Source organism: Xiphias gladius, chromosome 3 (genome assembly GCF_016859285.1).
Source record: "Xiphias gladius isolate SHS-SW01 ecotype Sanya breed wild chromosome 3, ASM1685928v1, whole genome shotgun sequence".
In the NCBI taxonomy this organism is placed as follows: domain Eukaryota; kingdom Metazoa; phylum Chordata; class Actinopteri; order Istiophoriformes; family Xiphiidae; genus Xiphias; species Xiphias gladius.
This window is the reverse complement of record NC_053402.1, coordinates 616,340-634,816: the sequence shown is the minus strand read 5'-3', so window position 1 is coordinate 634,816 and position 18,477 is coordinate 616,340. Positions and strand designations below refer to the sequence as shown.

At 46.5% G+C, this 18,477-nt stretch overlaps 1 protein-coding gene across 2 annotated transcripts; it reads right to left on the bottom strand.

Moving 5' to 3' along the window:
• Positions 1-1,504: 1,504 nt before the first annotated feature.
• On the bottom strand, positions 1,505-18,422 carry aldh16a1 (aldehyde dehydrogenase 16 family, member A1). Of its 2 annotated transcripts, none has more exons than XM_040124153.1 (17): positions 18,132-18,422; positions 15,914-16,013; positions 14,015-14,141; positions 13,710-13,867; positions 13,534-13,611; positions 12,953-13,140; positions 12,653-12,811; positions 12,402-12,560; positions 11,424-11,580; positions 10,924-10,999; positions 10,663-10,768; positions 8,700-8,836; positions 7,523-7,693; positions 5,834-6,038; positions 5,544-5,729; positions 3,920-4,045; positions 1,505-3,755 (listed from the first exon to the last, which is right to left on the bottom strand). In XM_040124153.1, the coding sequence occupies exons 1-17, from the start codon at positions 18,219-18,221 to the stop codon at positions 3,573-3,575; spliced, it is 2,406 nt and encodes an 801-aa protein (XP_039980087.1). In that variant the 5' UTR covers positions 18,222-18,422; the 3' UTR covers positions 1,505-3,572. The 2 variants fall into 2 exon arrangements, with proteins under 2 accessions (XP_039980087.1, XP_039980088.1); XM_040124154.1 differs by lacking the exon at positions 18,132-18,422 and adding an exon at positions 17,694-18,095.
• Between the last annotated feature and the right edge of the window lie 55 nt (positions 18,423-18,477).

Here is an 18,477-nt window from a genome sequence, read left to right as displayed (position 1 = left end):
CACTGCTACATTGCAGCAGCCTCCGTATACATTTTTTCAGATGACCGGCTCCTCACTAATTATGAGAGAGATGAGCGGGATTTTCGCAGATGGTAATGATCAGGACATGTGACTGAAAATGTAGGATGGCTGATGTGGCGGCAGTTTATCCAAAGAGCCACCATTTAATTTGAAAAACTACATCTTTCAACCTGCACGGGAAACTGGCAATGGCCCTAAAAAACGTGATCACTGTAGGCCAAATCCAGCCACTGACAGACGACCGTGTATATCTCACACCTCGAGGGGGCTCTGTGAAACAGTGTGCAGAGGGAGGGGCTGAACACAGGAAGACATGTGGGGCTTAATGGTTTCGGATCCACAGCCCCCAGGGGATTAGAAGAGCACTAGATCTTCTTGTGCTTTTACTGGGGATTTCATAAACCATGGAACGATCAAACTGAATCTGGACCATTAAAATAACACCCGTCTTTACGGCCCAATGTGTGTGGCTATACTCACTTTTCACCCTGGACTCTCAGAGAAGTGACTCAGCAGTTTGAACAGCGCCCTGGCCTCTGCTATCCTGTTTTGTGCTGTGTCACGGTCTCACAGACGTGGTATCAGCTTCAGCTGTGGATTGGTCCGTTTCATTGTTGTGACTCAGGCCTCCTGTTTCAAGGCCGCCCCCCCCGTTATCAGTCAGGGTGTCAGTGAGCTGATCTGCTCGTGACCGAGGAACCGTCTGACGGGAAGTTCGCCCCAGCGCTCTGCTGGATGGAACCAGTTTGGGACTAAAGAAAAAGGAAATGGAAGTGAAAAAAACAGGAACCGATAGCTGGACATGGAGGCGCATGTCTCAGTGCAGAGCTAGTGTGATGAGAAATAAAATGAGCGAAGTTGAAATTTATAGAAAGATCAAGACGATGAACCCTCTCCCGTTATACCGTCAGCGACCTCGAGAGCAAGCGAGGATTCTCCGACTTTCAAATGTCGCTGGTCATTTCCATTTTTTTTCTTCCGTGTCAAAAGTTCTCTTTCATTTTGTTTCTCTCTCTGAATAGATCTTACTAAGCCGTAACAGCACTTGTTTCCTCGTTGTTCTCAAATGAATCACTCAGCTTTTCCACAGTTTTAGTTTGTTGTGAGTGATTAATGAATTAGCACTAAATTCAAAGTACATCCGAGGTTGATGAGACTGTCCTTAGTTTTTCAGGTGTTTCTAGTTTAGAGTACGGGACAAAATAAAACGAACACCTGGTGACGGCGCTAATGAAAGTTAAGGGAACATGAATGTCTGAACCAAACAAAATGGCAATTCTTCCAATGGCTGTTGAGACATTTCACTCAAACCCACAAATGTGAACCCTATGGAGGCGCTAGAGGAAAAGTCATTAGGAAACGTCACATCCTCTGGGAGCCATGAATGTCTGTACAAATTTTTTTATGACAAGCCTTTCAGTAGCTGTTGTAGGACAGAACAACAGCCTCAGAGCCATGGCCAGAAACATGACAAGAGAATGTGTTAAGTCATTAAATGATCTTTTATTCAAAGCTTTTAGACCGTGAGAGCCACAGACCCACATTCTCTGGAAACACATACAGGTCTGAAAAATGCGTTTTTTGTTTTTATTATGTGGACTTGGACATGGAAAAAAAAACAAACTGATTTCAATGGGAACGTTTGCACCACAGATTAATGAGTGTAGCTCCATTGCTAAAGGCAGTATTATTGTACAGTTATACAGGATATTCAGTACAGTACTTTAACATATTTGGCTTGTGTTCACACAGAGTCGATCAATCTTTGCTCAGTCGACAGAACTGTAAGGCAGATGAGGTTTCGAGTTGCAGACTGAAAAAAGGGAAAACAGATGCTGAGCTCAAAGTGAGGATACTTGTAATAAACCGAGCACTGATGTAATGACAGGGAGTCAGAAGACAGAGGTAGAAAGCCATCAGGTCATCGGGTGAGGCAAACCCACAATGAAATGCTCCCACTAGCTAGTATGATCTGTGTGGCCGCCGTCGTCCTTCATTGTCGTCTGTACTATTAAAAACACCAAAATGCAAAACCATCTCATTTAACCGAAACACCCGAAATACTCTCTGACTGCAAACAACGGAGCTAATGTAGTCTTTTCTTCTCTAACTAGGAAATGTCATGTAGACCTGGTTCTGTGTTTACAATCGCCTTGCTAGTTGGACACACTGGACGTCCTCATCACAATGAGGGAAGATGTTCACCTTTTTGGTATCAGTGACAAACGGTTTTTCAACATGTTAACAAATAAAAGAAAAAAAAACACGAGCAAGGTGACCAGCATGACCCTCATCAAAGTAAGTCTATTACCTTTTTAGTCTTTTTACCTTTTTTATATATATATATATATTTTTTTTAAATTACAAAATTCAACCCAGACTACGTCTCTGTGGCGTACTCCTGCCATTTCCCCCCAATGAAATCGGTTCATATGTTTAATCTCTTCAATTCTGCTCTGCTCACTACGGTAAATCCCTGTTGTCTGACCTGTGGCCTTCACTTCTATCTGTCCCTGAACGCACCTTTGTTAACTCTAGCAGAAACGGTCAGAGCCATAACAGTCTCTTAGGTCGGAGCTTTAACTGTCATTTACGAGGACTCCCAGTGGCGAGAGACGGTGTTTCGTATGACCACGGGGCTGATGAAGATAGTGCAGATGCACTGCATATTATGAGATGACCATTTCATTGGCTCTAAGACTTGTGTTTATTTCTTTTTCTTTGATTTTGTTGACGACAGGTTGACGTCTTTCTGCAAATGTTGCGTGGTGCCACATTTCCTGATGCTTCGGGGTCTATAGATGGTTAATTTCTGATCCAAAATTACTTGCAAAAGCGACTGTCCAATCATAGTGAGGCAACCGTAAATAGGCACGGAGGCCTCTGCCTTTACAAAAACCCAAAAAACACAAGACCAAAAATGTAAGAAATGGATTAAACAGCGTTCTGACTGCTCCAATGTCGGCCGACTAACGTGCTCGCTTCCCTCATTTACAGTAGTAACAGAGCGTCACTTCCAGGGCCAAGAGTCATTGCTTTAGCCCCTTCCATGACAAACACGAGCACTGAGCAGGATCCTGGATACCGTCAGAGAGCTCTTTTAGAATGATATGCATGTAGCCATCAAGGGCTACATAGTAAGACCCTGTAGTAATAAAACGAGGACCCCGTTAATCACTTGGAAACATTGATAAGTCAGCTGGAATCTTCAACCAGCTACCAGTAGGTCGTGTCTGTTTCATTAGCTGACTAGTTACAGCTGATAGAACCTGCTAGTGACAGTTCTCAAATCAACAGTGGTCAGCTAGAACTGAAAGCCTGGAGTCAGGAGGGTAGGGTGTAGCCAGCAGTCAGTCGCTGGGATCATTTGTTGTCCGTTTCATAGGCATCTTATAATTTTTCATGGTCACAGTTAGTTTTCGATCCTTCCTTTTCAATCTACATCCTACAAGTCACAGTTAACTCTACCGGCAGATGTCAAAAGGGGAGAAATCTGTAACCCTTCCTCTCTCTTTCCTTCTCTGTCTTTCATCTCGTCACCTTCATCCCTCCTATGCAGTGGGAATCCACACACTCTTCCACTGGACGGCGTTTCTCCACATTTCTTCCAGGACCGAGGGATAAGGCCGAGTCCAGTCCTTCCCGCCGTCTTTCTCCTCCTCCTCCTCCTTTTGGCAGAAAAGGCGCAGGGTTTTCAGAGGGCTGGTGCAGGTGTACTGGAGGTACTGACAGCCCTACGGCAGGAAACCAGAGAGCGGGACACAAAAGGATGACACTCGATAGGGCTGGGTGTCCTAGGTATTGTTAATTTCAGAGTTGGGACTTGAACTAATTCTGCATTCAGGAGCTCAGCTCTCTCTTGGGAGAGCTGGTGTATGTGTTGGTGTTTAGTCCTCACCTCAGCACTGCCCCAGTACCAGATGGCCTTGACGACACTGTGATTAGCCAGAGCCACCGTGAGCTGGTCCCTACTTCCTGAAATGACATTTACCAAACCTGCTGGCAGGTCTGACCCCTGGAGCACCTGAGGAGGAGGAGGAGGACAATGGGCTTAAAAGATGAAATCAGAACATTCAAACTAATGTGCGTTCCTACTGTCATGCAAATATTAGGAGCTGGTACATCCAGATAAACAGCTAGGGGCACCAAGTCTCCAGTCAGCCAAGGAAACCATTACAGGAGAAGAGGGTGCGATGAGATGATGTCATTAAAAGTGTGCCAGTCAAACCTCCAGCTGGCGAAAATGGAAATCTGGCATTTGTTTGCTTCGCGTATTCATTTGTCTCCCCATGGCTCCACACAGGTCTGACGTTCCCGTTCGTCTCCTCAGTGGAAGCCTGTGTGTCACGATTTACTCCACAAAAACATGTGATGTTCCGTCTTGTTTTTTTTTTATTTGAATTGACAATGTTTCAAAAAATGTGCATAAAAACTCTGTATGAGAGACTGGATCTTGCAAAAATGTGACCATTTGGATGAAAGGGGGATGAAACGGCCACATGTTGGCCTCTAGAGTCCTCACAAGACCCTGCAGCCGCCTCTAGGACGTTACATTTACTCATTGGGCAGATGCTTTCATCCAAGGCGACTTAAAGGGGAGAGACAACGGGTAGCTGTGGCTCAGGAGGTAGAGCGGGTCGTCCACGAACCAGAAGGTCGGTGGCTCAAACCCTGGTTCCTCCAGTCCTGCCCTGGGCAAGATACTAAACCCCACTAAAACCCAACTAAAACCCTGATGTATTATCAGTGTGCGAGTGTAGAAAGCACCGGGTGAATGCGTAAAGCCATCGATAAGACTAGAGAAGCTCTATATAAGCTCACGACTAAGGGTTCAGTGTCTTGCCACAGACAGTCGGAGCTGGGCATCGAACCGTCCACACTGCGATCAGCGGACAACCCGCTCTACCACCTGAGCCACAGCCGCCCCAGACATTAACCTTTGATATCAAAGTATACGCTGAGAACGGAAGTGTCACGAAGACTCCGGGCTGGATTTCTCTACTCAGATAAATCCTGCTTTTTCCAATCAAAAAACCTTTGATTGATCTCTTTAAAAGTCCGGATAAATGAGTCCCTGCTTCTGTGCCTTCACGACTAGATTATTGTAATTCATTACACTGCGGATTCTAACAAAGACAAAGCGCAGGAAGCACATTTCTCAACTGGCTGCTAGCGGAGTTTAGAATTGGATGTACATTTTCAGTCATCTACCAGACCCCACAGGGTGAAGCCTCCAGAGTACATTTCTGAAACCTGAAAGGCCCGACACTGGACTTAAAATGGAGGGGGACCGAGGTCTTGCTATCTTTGCTGCTAAACTCTGGACGAGTTTACCTCTCACTTGAATACCGTTCAGTTCAACTGACATTTAAAAAAACAAACAAAACAAAACTCACTTACGCTCCCTGGCTTTTCTGAACTGACGTTTTGTACTTGAGTTTATTTTGTTGCTCTTGTGTTTGTTACTATCCTGCCTCCCTCCTCCCTGAACCCAATAGCACACCGAACATCGTAACACTTGCCTGAATGAATGCCAAGGCTGGCAGTGGATTTTTCTGACCGGGCACCATGATGACGGCGTTGCCAGTGGCGATGGCCGCCCCAAGAAGCGTTACCATGGAGAGGAGGGGATTCTTGTCTGGGAGGACGAGCCCCACGACTCCCAGGGCTTCAGGGATGGAGAGAGCAGAGCCAGACTGGGGCATAGGCTGAAGGAGAGGGATTCATTTGTAGTACTAATTCAGTCTTGAAGTGAAGGATTTTCCGAAAGGACTTTCTTTTATAAAATGTTGTACAGTATAAAAAGCCTCACCAGAGTTCCTCCTTGGACTTTGTCACAGTAAGCTGCCCAATCAGTGAGCCTTGCAAAGCCGAGGTCCACCTCCTTCTCGGCTTCATCCATCGACAGACCGGTCTGGACGCTGATTGACACGGCTATGTCCCGCCTCTTCGCCTCCAGGCCCTTGGCCAGGGAGTAGAGGGACTGAGCGCGTGCAGACGCACTTTTTTTCATCCAGCTGGAGGAGGGGAAGGACGTTCAAAGAAATTTTATGATCAAACCTGGGTGGCAGCACTCACACGCCAACATCTCTGTGTTTTCTTTGTCTGGTTACATTTCAGGGGAATGATTGTTAAAAACTCCCAAATATCAGAGTCCTAAACTGCACTTTTAACGGTCTAGGTGTGAAAACCGGAAGAGGTGTGCATTGACTTGATTTCAGCGTATCAAGATCTGTTGGTACACTCTGTTGATACTCATGTTAATATACTGCGTGTGACTCAGCAAATCTGTGTTATGTTGGACTTTGACTGTAGGTAAACACACTCAGCCGCTGGGTTGTGAAATACTTTCCAACGTGTGTCCTCGTGAACATCTGAAAACCTGAAAAAGGCTCCTTTACGGAGCCCAAATTCCCCTTTTTGGCAAATGCTGACAGGTTTAAGGCTGTGTGCAGCATTAAAAGTAGCTACACTTTCACTAGGATAAGGTGTTTCAACCTGGGCCAGATTTCACAGCACACTAACTGGTCTCTAACTGGGAAACGTCAAAGAGGATTAAGCTGTGCCACTAAAGCAGAATTTTAGATGATCCTATTATCTTTTTGTTGATGGTCACTGACATGTTAGGACTGTATTTAAAAAACTGCATATGTAATTTTCTCTGTAGTGAAGCAGCTGAAAACCCAGTCAAGGTCGAAAATGTTTTAAGCAAAAAAGAGAACTGACCGTCTGGCCTATGATCAAAACAATAAGGTTTGCATGTATTTCATTTATATCAGGGGCCTGTTCCACAAAACTTCATTGAAAACGCTTGAGTTTGTTGAAACTGAGATGAGGGGAAACTGGGATTTCTGCTCCAGAGCATTCAAATTTACAACACTTTGAAATGTGCCGTAGAGCCAGTGATAAAATGTAAAATAGACGTCTAAAAAAAAAAACTTTTACTGGCAGTCACATTCCTGATCTATATTTTTTTCATTTTGTTTTTCCCCCGTTTAACGACAGCTGACTACAGATTAAAAAACGCCACCTATTACCCGTTAAGGAAATCCATGCCTTGTAAAGGATGAATGCCTGAACTACCCCGATGATAATTTAATCGTGTTCACTCATTGAGACTCTCTTTCCCTGCTGCGTGTGTGTTTTGTTGTTTTCATATAAAAAAAAGGTCCTGCATGCATATGTGCATTACGGCATCTAAAACATCTTCACACTTCCTCAATATCTGGAGGCTCTGCCCTCTCGTTACCTGTTGCCATGGGGAATCATAGCTGTTGACGATAGCTTTTCTCAGTAACCATGCCCTCACTTAACTCTGAGTGAACATACTCTGATCAGAGTTCAGGGTTAAGTTGAGAGTTAGTTAGGCCCCCTTTCTGGAACAGGACACACCTCTTCTCCACACTGGATTTGTAGAGATTTGTGTTTTCTTAGCTGGACTTTGACATCCCCACTTGCTAGCACCTGTGTGTTTGTGTCCGTGTCTGTGCGAGTTTCTCACCCAGGCTGGACTTTGACAGCTGCCTCCACAGCATTACGGATGTCTTTCCGGCCTCCATCTGGACAATAGGCTAACACGCTGCCGCCGCCTGCTGGCTGCACAGCCACACTGCAGCCGGACTCAGATTTACACGCCTTCCCTCCGACGAACAGCAGGTAGGACTTAGGAGCACTGAAGGGAAAGGAGGGAGCAAGGGAGCCATGAATGTAGAACCTTGCCTGCATTATATTATGCTGATAGTTACGTTATACTGTGAATTCAGAAAGTATTCAGACCCCTCATCAATCTACACTCCATACCCCGTAATGACAAAGGGAAAACTGAATTTTAGACGTTTTGGCAAATCTATTAAAAAGGAAAAAACGGAAATATCTCATTGACATAAGTATTCAGACCCTTTGCTCTTAATACTTATGATTTAGAAAGGCACACGCTTGTCTATAGAAGGTCTCACAGCTGACAATGCACATCAGAGCAAAAACCAGACCATGAGGTCCAAGGAGCTGCCTGCTGAGCTCAGAGACAGGATTGTGTCGAGCAGCAGACGGAAGCTTCGCCTCAGCGAAAGACACGTGGAAGCTGCTCGGAGTTTGCGAAAAAGCACCTAAAGGAGTCTGAGACTGTGAGAAACCAGATTCTCTGGTCTGAGGAAACCGAGAGGGAACCGTTTGGCCTCAGTTCTAAGCATCATGTCTGGAGCAAACCAGGCACCTCTCGTTACCTGCCCAGTACCATCCCAACGGTGAAGTTTGGGGGGGCAGCATCGTGCTGTGGGGGCATTTTTCAGCAGCAGGGACAGGGAGACTGGTCCGGGTTGAGGTAAGGCAAAATGGAGAAGAGTACAGAGAGATCCTTAATGAAAACCTGGTCCAGAGCGCTCAGGATCGCTGGGTCTAAAGTTGACCTTCCAACAGGACAATGTCCCTGAACACAGCCAAGACAACGCAGGAGTGGCTTAGGGACATTTCTAAAATTCTTTTTTCTCTTTGTGGTTATGGTGCAGTGAGTGTAGGCTGATGAGGGAAAACATGAACATGAATGATTTTAGCATCAGGCTGCAACATAATAACGAGAAAAAAGTGAAGGGGTCTGAAAACTCTCTGAATGCGCTGTATTTATAATACGCCTATGTGTGCTGCTATGATGCCCTGAAGTAAAGAGAGCATTACAAACCCACCTGGCAGGGTCTGAATCACCAGGGATGACAGCTGGCGAAGCTGCTGTTCCAAACTTTGTGTAGTCCATAGAGACAGGGGAGGAACGAGGAAGAGCAGGAGAGGAAGAGCAGGACGGGCGTAGAAACTGGTACAGACCCTGGCAGAAAGCAGAGAGGAGGTCAACATACAGTACAAGACTCTTCTGCCTAGTGGTCAGTGACATTCTTCTGTCACGTTTCATCCCTGCAGAAGCCGGTGTCTGCGGAGCTGCAGAAACGACAGAATGTAGTAAAAGTCTATCAGAGGAGTCAAAGATATAACGGAGTAGATCAATAAATAATAATGTCACTTAAATCATTAAGATGGATCATAAAGAGGGATATCAAGATTTGTACTTTTACCACCACAAACAGCTGATAAAATAAATGAAACCTACATTACTTTTTTTTCTTCCTTTTTACTCTTTGGTTTGTCTTTCGATAGCTCTTTTTTGTTTTAAAGTCTGTAGTTTTTCGACTTTGGTCTTAGTCTTGGCACATTTAATCATTTACAGTATATAACAAAACCGACTACAACTCATTAAAAAAGATACGTTCCGTGTCATTCCTTCCTGGCTGCCAGTGGCAGTGAACAAAGGGGCTGTGTGTCCTCGCACTCTGCGCAGGTCCAGATCTTATATTAACAAAGTGAGGTGTAGGCTACCTGCGCGTCCCAGCTGTGAATACCACGTGCAGGCCTACATCCGGCCCCTCTGATCTTCTCGCTGTCACCCTGGTGTTCTTCGCAGGCTAAGTGCTCTGTGGATCCGTGTTTCGGTTCCGTATTCTGCTTGCGGGTCCAGGGGAGGTGAGCACATTCTGTGTCTGATGTTTGTCTTCCTTGCAATCTGTGGCCCTCCAAGGCTGTGGTTGACAAGCTATCCTACCTCTCCATCTTTCCTATCTGGAGGTTTTGGAGCATCCTTGTCTTGCGCTGGCTTGCTCACCCGCTACACTAACAGTCTTAGACGGTTGGTTGTGCCAGTGCATTCCTCTAAATACTAGATGTTCCAGTCGTGAGCAGTGGTTAGTCCAAAGCTCTCCTCTGGTTTTCCTGGCCTAGCTTGTCAAGTTGCGTGTGCAATTCAGACGAACTAGGCTAGCAGCAGGTCGGATTAGCCTGGCTGGCTAGCTCCTCGTTTGTCTGGTTATGTCTGCTAGAGGTTCTGATTCGCGTCCTGTGGCCTCGTCACAGTTCTCACTCAGATTTCCTAGCTTGACCCCCATTGTGAGTACAACAATGCTGATGTGTACCTCAAGTGTCTGGGTGTGGGTCACCTTAGGGAAGTCCTGTCTGATCCACGTATTAACATTCCGCCGGTCACGGTGAGACAGGAAAGGCTGCGTGCAGGCTCTGCCTCCGTCACCCACCCCTCAAGTGGTTGCCTGGGATCCGGGTGAGGATGACGACGTAATGTCGACAAGGGCATCAAAGTGTCATTTTCAAGCCTGTAAATGTGCATTTAGCCCCAGGGAGGATCCTTCCCCTGAGCTGTCGTTTCAGGGGGCTGACCCTGCGAGTGTGGAGGCTGAGGATGGGCCAGAGACTTCCCCTCAGCGGCTCTGGGAGCACCGACTAGGGAAGGGATCTTGCCCGTTGCGAGCAACACAGCGTGCAGCCCTGGCTAAGGTCAGGCTGGATCACCTTCCAGCTACTCATCTTATGAGCAATCCGTTCTTTCGACAGACTCCTTTAGCCCCCACCTTTTGAGGTTCCACCCTTGCCTGCCTTGTTGGAGGAGCTGCAGCGCTGCTGGGCAGATCCAAGGGCATTTGCCCGCCATGGCAGGGATGCTAGGACCCTGGTCTCCGTTCACACAATTCACTTTAAGTGTCTCTTGTCTTTATTAAGGACCACAACAGAAATAAGTCTTTTACTGCATTTCGGTCCGTGTCGGTGTCTCCTGTCAAAGTGTTAACAGTGTGAGAAACCACTGAGACCCACCTCCTGTCCTCCGTCGGTGCAGGTGCCGCTGTCTTTGTGACCAGAAACAGGCAGACAAGGGTCAGACACAGAGTGGGAATTTACCCACACTGAGCCAACTGACAGACTGGGGAGAGAGGAAGAAGAAGAAGAATTCATCTTCATCAGACGCACCAAAGAAGAAGCAAAGAAACATACAAGAAAACTAAGTACGATGGGACTGAAAAACAAATAGAAGACGACAAAGAAGGGGAAGATGTAGGAGTGTGCGAATGTGTGTACCTCTTTGCTGTCTCCAGAGCCAGGGTGAGGTCTTCAGTCCAGATGGAGGCTGCCAGGCCATGAGGACTGTGGTTCCCTGCGTAGAACAAAGGCCTTAATGAACATTGGTCCAAGGGGAAATTCACTGTTAAAACAATTGTAGTATTCCTCTGAAATTCATTTTTCTGAACAGAGAAATCACTGTTCCGTAAACCAGAAAATGCAGTGAAGCGGCCGCCACAGGCTCACACACGAGACATTTACATCTCAGTCACTGTGACGACGAATCAATGCCATTAAAATGTTCTACATAATAGATCCACCAAGGCTCCCATGAGGTGTACCGTGGGTACCGTCACTGCATCCACAAGTAAAAAAGTGAACATGAGCTTTTTAGTTTTAGAGGAGCGAGGCTCATATTTTTCAAAGTTAACCAAACTGTCCATAACCAGACAACGTCTTCACGGCTTCAATTACGTTCACTCCTGCATCTGCAACTGCATCCGCAGAGGCCTCATTACCCAGGGTCACTGCCTCTGTGTTGCTTCTGAAGGTCATGAGAGGCAGCAGCGGTCCAGGGGAAGGGCTGACCACAAACGGAGAGGAGGGGGCGGCCCCACAGAGCACTGTGGGAGGGTACAGGGTACCTGACGGAGGAGCAGCGCAGGGCTGAACCAACTGAGGACAGAGAGAAAAATAACGCTATTTATTGACCAGACACCTGCAGGTTAGAGCTTCTCAGATATACGCTTGCTTTTCTTTCCGCTTCGTGATCACTGAAAAGTGAAGACTTTGGGTTTTGTGACATGTGGTCAGACACAGTCAGCTATGTGAAGACAGCACCATTGTAAAGCAATAATGGGCATTTTTCACTATATGTGCTTTATACAGTATCAGATGAGCAGAGCAATCAAGGGGACTGTGTGGCTAGCTAGGAAATACTGAAAATACCGACAGATAAAGACACGGAGCACCGGCCTTTTCAGCTAGCTGTCGGCGTGAAACTACACCCGGCAGTGCACGTAGTGTTCTTGATCCCTACACTGTAGTGCGCACAGCTGTGGTGTAACCGAGTTTGCGCAGCGTGTGATTCCACTCGCCATAACTGTGATCACGTACAGTAGCAGCACTGATGTGAAACGTGGCCAGTTCATGAGGGGTGTGCTCGAGTACAAGTGTCATGTATCACTATCGGTATGTTCTCTGCGTGAACAGAGGCAGTGTGACTTATTGAAATGTTACCGAGAGGTGTTGGGAGTGGGTCTCATGCACTTCTCAAGCGCCAAATCGGTCGTATAACAGGGAATGGCACACGAGCTAAAAAATAACGAGTTCTTTTGCAGTGTGCTGCCATTGAGCTGCCGCCTATATGAATGACCAGTAGATATATTCAGTTCCCGGGTCAGCGCAGAGCCCCCCGTCTGAACACAATGCAGAGTCAAAGGGTTGTGAGCAGAGTCGCTCATTTTGAGCGTCGCTGCACGGATTTTCCGACTAACCGTGGCCCCCTGCTGCTGAGCCTCCTGTACCGCAGCCTCCACCAGGACCCTGTCTGCATCAGCGGCCAGGCCAACACACTTCATCCCCGCCATACGCAGCCTGAGACGGGCCACAACACTGTCCAACGCACTCTCTTGCACGCACAACACCCAGTGGACCTGAGGGGAGAGGGGAGGAGAGGACTGTTGAAGAGACGGGCGGATGCGGTGGTCTGATGTGATGGCACGACGATGCTTTTCAAGCGAACCACCTCTTTCTTCTTCTTGAAGGCGGTCTCTATCACTCCGTCCACAGCACTGTCAATGTCAGCTGACTCAAAAATGATGAAGGGACATGTGGCACCGATGCAGGGGGAGACAGAAATGGGAACGCCCGTTCCTGCCGTGGCCTTACACAGCACTACTCCATCCTGAAAGAGAAGAGAAACATTGTTGTATTGCTTCAGGAAATTTTGCTAACATTAAAACCCAGTTTATGAAAATCAAAACACGTGAATAGGAAGGTTCTCCGCTCTCCTGTTAGAAACTCCAAGTTTCTCTCCCACACACACCTGCTTGTTGCCGCTGTAGGTGACGTAGCTAATGCTAGGATTCTGGGCCACTGTGGCACCCAGCAACACGTCACTTCCGGTTAAAACATTAAGAGCCCCAGCAGGAAGTCCTGCCGCCATAAAAAGCTGTGCCAACAGGAGCGCTGGAGGGGCGGTACTCCGACCAGGGACAATAATGACAGAGTTTCCTAGGAGGAGGCAGATACTCAGTTATTCACAACGCCTCTTAAAAGAGCTTTTACAGCTGATCGACAGAAACTTAATCTGCAACTACTCCGATAACCAGTTAGCCATTTTCCGGTAAAATACCCAGTATTTAAATGGCTTCAGCTTCTCAGATGTGAGAATTTGCTGCCGTCCCTTGTCTTATTAATAAATGGAATATCCTTGGCCTTTGGAGCGTTGGTTGGGCAACTGTCCTATGGTGTTTTATAGACCAAATAATTAAATGATCAATAAAGAAAAAATAAATAAATCAGCTGATTAGTCGATAATGAAAGTATTCGTTAGTCACAGCCATACATTTTATCCTAATTCACAAGGGAACCCTGTGTGTGTGTGTGTGTGTGTGTGTCTCTTACCCATGGCCAGTGCTGGTAGGACTTTGAGCATAAGGGAATAGAGAGAGCAGTCATCGGAGACGACTACTGCCACCACACCTGGGAAATAAGGAAAAGCAAACAAAATTAGACCAACTTTAAAAAAGAAAACTCCATCAAAAATGAATTCCAAAGCTAACAAAGCCCCGCCCCCTCACCCAGTGGTGCCCAGTCGGCGATGAGAGTGTCTCTGAGCTGAGCCCAGCTGCCGTAGTACTGCAGCAGTCTGACCAGCGCGGAGGGCGAGCAGGAGGCCTCACACAGCTCACACAGCTCCGAGACACACTTACTGTGCTGCCCGAGAATGCTCACCAGTCTGTTGTCGGAGGACAGGCAAAACACAAGCAGACACACCCATCAATAGAGTGGAGTAGGCTGGTGGTAAACCGGCTGAAAGATGCCAAAACACTGGCACCATCTGTTAACCTCTACTGTAGAAAAGGCCGTGCGGAGTCTGTCCTACCTGAGCAGCACTTTAGCCCTGTTGTAGCAGGTCATCCCACTCCAGGCCTTGTAGCCAGTCACACCTGAGGCGGCACACTGGGAAACATCGTGCTCCGCAGCGCACACAGTGCTGCACACATTTCCACCTAGAGAGCAGAGCGGTCAATCAGGGGGCCTGTGGTTGGTTTCAGCAGTCTTCTTTCAAACAAGACTCTCATCTGTTATGCTCCAACCAGACTGATGCAGGTTACCTTATTAACAGTTTCCTTGATGAGGACGTTCAGAAATAGGTTCAATCAGTCACTTCTTAATTAAGTGGATTCTTGACTGTGTGCAATAGCAGGTCATTTTAGCACACGTGCCTATCAACTTTGGTGCTTCGTCACATCCTATCAGGTTATGTTAACGCTGGCGTTTGCTGGGTTTACAACAGTCGAACTGGGTCGTTCCGTGTCAAATCAGACAAGGTTGTTGCAGCTCCGTCTCGGGCTCTGTTCAATTCTTGTCTATACATTTATTCGCTTCAGTATCTCCATGATTATCGATATAGTGTCGTAGGAATTCTAAGAAACAAAGGATAAACATGTTTTCAGTATGTTCGTTGGAACAGACGGTACTGGAGATGGGAAGTGTGTCTCCAGTTAGGTTCCTGGATATTTCAAATAATTTGAATATTTTGATAAACCTCTGGTATAAGGAGGAATAAGTTTTATCCTGATTGGCCCTCTCAAGCTCCCTCTCTAAATGTGTATCCGCGTAAAATGCTGCATGTGTTTATACATGTGATTTTACAGTTAGAAAGCTATAAATGGAAAATGTACTGAGACACATGTTGAAACATGTCCACACAGTGAAATCATCAGTAGATGCCCTTACACGTTGACAAGCAAACACCGAGCATGTCCCCAGTTCAGTCCTGACGTTCAGGTTATATGGTTAAAGGATAATAGTTCTCATCACATGTAATTTCTAGAACATAGTTTTCTACATTGCACGTGATTTTCAATGGTTATTTGAATTTTTTTACTGAGTATGAAATATAAAATTTAACAACTCCAGTGAATATAGCATTTGTCAAATTTAATGCATTTCCCTAAAAATGAGGCCCTGATAGTAAAGAATAAAGCTTGCATTAATGACCTATAGTAAAATGATTCTATAGAAAACATGGACTTCTTTACTCCAACCAATGTTTCAGAGGCTGGGACACCCAGGGAAGACCCTGCTTCTTCATTATGGATGTTTTTCTTCCTAGAGGTAAAACAATGCCTTTAACTTCGAGTATTCATCTATGAACGGAACATGGAAGGACAGTGGCACTTCGAACACTAAATGACCATTCACTGAGCTATTTCCACGCACATTTTCATCTTCCTTCCAGCTACCCCACATACCATTTTGGTGCTATGCAAATGACCGAAAAACGCTGTAAATGAGGGAATTTTGCACTTTCTCCAAATCTAGGTCCTTACAGAAAATTTACAGGCATCCAGCACAAACTTTTAATGGTTCAGTTGTACCGAGAACATGTTTGTCTTCCATTGTGGAGAGTTTGGTGAGGCAAGGAATAAAACTTTTAGAGATGTCAATGCCCAAACACTGACTCCCAGATAAGGCGTTTTTGAGAGCGTGAACATTAAAAAAATATTAAAGGCCAAAAAAAGATAAAAACATTTGAAGTGAATAAAAATATTTTACAGGCCTTAGTTTTGGGACCCAACCATTAATATATAGACAAACTCTGAACAAAATCTAAGACGGTGCTGCAACCACTTTCCTGGATTCTGTCTGATTTGACAAATCCAAACCCACCTGTTTGGATTATCTGCCGTCTAAGACGCTGTGAGAATTTTTGACCTACAACAAGTGAGCTAAATCAGCAGCTTTCCGTGCACTGTAAATGTGGGCTGCTCCTTACCTTTAGAATCAGCAACGGAACGAGTCTGTCTGTCTGCCGGACGGACAAACCTGCCGTCGATGAACAGACCCAGAGAACGAGAATGATGATCCAGCCAGGCCTAATGGAGAAGAAATTATCAGAGAAACATTCGAGCTGAGGAAACGCCTCAACCGCGGTGACTGAAAAAAGCGTGTCTAGTTTTTCCATCATTAACAAAAAACCCATGTGTCTTAGGTGCTCTGATGACAAGCAGACAGGTGTATAAACAGCCGTAAGGACACCTTCAACGCAGAAGAAACACTGGGACCTGCTCAAATCGCGCTGAGCGGTGCTCAGGAAAGCGTGTATCTGTCCGAGTGGTGTGCAGGCCAGTGGTTCCCAAAGCGGGTGCCAGAGCATGTTGGGGTTCCTTACAGATGAGCCAAGGGCGCCGCAAGATTTGTTGGTTTCCATTTCCTACTGCACATTTTTGATGACGTTTCATCACATTGACAAACAAGGCAAACAAGATCAGTGGCATTACAGCTCACAGCCACAGGTTGCCATAGTAACACGACACTTTCCGGCAGGCGAGTTTTCCCATGTGCACGGCAGTCTGGATCCGTCGATGTAAATGGGCTTAAAAAAAATGCGATATCTGGGTCTCTGACAACAACCCACCCGCGTCTATTAGTCCCGATAACGGCTGTTTTTGTTAGGTCGTTTAACATTTTCATTCATATACACATTTCAGGGGTCACTTTTTTTTGGGGATTTATTACGTGTTGAGTGGGCCATGAGAGGGCCAATGCAAAAAAAAAACAAAAAAAAAAAAAAAAAAAAAAAAAAAAGAGGACGCCCCCTTGGTATAAGTTTTGTCATCATATCATATACACCATTGGATCAGGTATGATGACAAACCTCTCCCTCTGTAAGTCACGCCACTCTGTCTGCAGTCAACCTGCAGACACAAGTTGGACTACGCGTCCACATCTCGAAAGAAACAACTTTCTTTCAACACACACACGCACACAAAATAAGAGAACTAGAAATATTTCTTTACAGATGCAGGAAAGCGTAGTCCGCCTTTAATTCCACTGCATAATGAGCTTGTTAACTGAAATCTTCCCTAAACGAGGCAGATCCATTATTGGTCGGGAAGACGCCACCTCTGCTGGACTGTGACTGATAAAAAGGCGGACAGGGCGGGGGGAGTGTGTCAACTATTTACAGACAGAAGACCAAAGTACAGAGCTGACCTTCTCTCTGAACCACTGTCTCTGTCTCTTGCCACTCTTAGATAAGCTCTGTGATGCCTCTATTTTTTTAAAAACCATACCGGTGGATCATTAGTTCAGGACGTAGATGCAAGAATAAAAAAGGCTACTGAGCCATAGGTCAACGGTGTTTGTAAGGGCTCTCCACACACTACCGAGTGACAGAGGCGAACTTGCCCCACAGCCTCCTAAAAATCAGAGACAGAATAGATATGTGGTTCTCCCCCTGGAGCAGCTGCCTGATGAACAGTGAATGAAAAAGGCCAGGTCGAGCTGACGTGACTAAACCTCAACTTCAGTTTCATTTGGGTGCGAGAACTTGCACAAACGTTGTAAGGGTCGATGACAGGTCTTCTGGTCTGTACACACGTTGAACCACAGAATACATGTATTCATGTACAGTGTGCACCGTACCGATGTTGCAGGGACGAACTTCTCTTTTGGAGACAATTTTAATTCTGTCTGACTCTTCAGTCAGAGCTAACCGGCCGCAGGGAGAAACAGCGAGGAATGTCACCAGTCTGCGCTTCTGTCACATTCACCTGTATGTGGACTGGACTCTGATCCAACAAACATCTCCACCGCCAACCGCCTGCTCCATCAACCGACTGCTCCGCCAGGAATTCAAGTCCTAATGCTGTGACTTGACTCTACGGGGCAATGGATACAGGCACCATGATCAAAAGTCGGTGGCTTAATTTCCCTCAAGAGGAAACGTGTGTCCGCACATCGGGCTCGGCTTCGCCCTCGACATTTCGTAACTAACTTCTGCACAGTCTAAGTCACATGTTTGTCTTGTGAGTTACAGTCAGCAAACAGTTAATGAACTTCACATGGGTCTAGCGGGCTAGCGGGTATAGGCTAACGCTAGCGAGCAGAAACCCCTGGTCGCGTTTGTCACTAAGCAGCGTAATACACTTTGAAGCCGACCGCAGCCGGAGCATCTGTCCCTCTGTTGAAGCCCCGGCTGGTAACTTTACCTGTGCGGTGGCGGTGCTAGAAGTGGCTGCCGGTCCGAACTCCATGCTCTGAAAAATATCGTACACCGTTTTGTTGGTGCTACCAGCCATAATAGTTACGAGTCTGCGAGGAGGCAGAATCTCCCTGGCGCTCCGTATTCGTGTCTGGGCGGCGTTCCGGGACAGAAACCCTGCTCCTAAGCTTGAACGATGGTTCCCGCAAGAAGTTAAAGCGAAAGCGTTGGCAAGAAGGCGACCGCGGTCTCGCTCCACGTCAGACGCGACGTGCTCGCTCCCCTGCCGCTGGAAGCCCTCCGGACCTGCGCGGTACGGATGAACGTGCGGCGCCACCTTGACCTACGCGGAG

Bases quoted from the DNA above. Each gene is read 5' to 3' on its own strand.
- aldh16a1 (XM_040124153.1), bottom strand. From the start codon at position 18,221: ATGGCTGGTAGCACCAACAAAACGGTGTACGATATTTTTCAGAGCATG. The intron at 7,694-8,699 runs GTGGGTTTGTAA...CTTTCCCTTCAG, and splicing joins GGTGATTCAGACCCTGCCAG to TGCTCCTAAGTCCTACCTGC. The intron at 3,756-3,919 runs GTGAGGACTAAA...TTCCTGCCGTAG, and splicing joins GGTACTGGGGCAGTGCTGAG to GGCTGTCAGTACCTCCAGTA.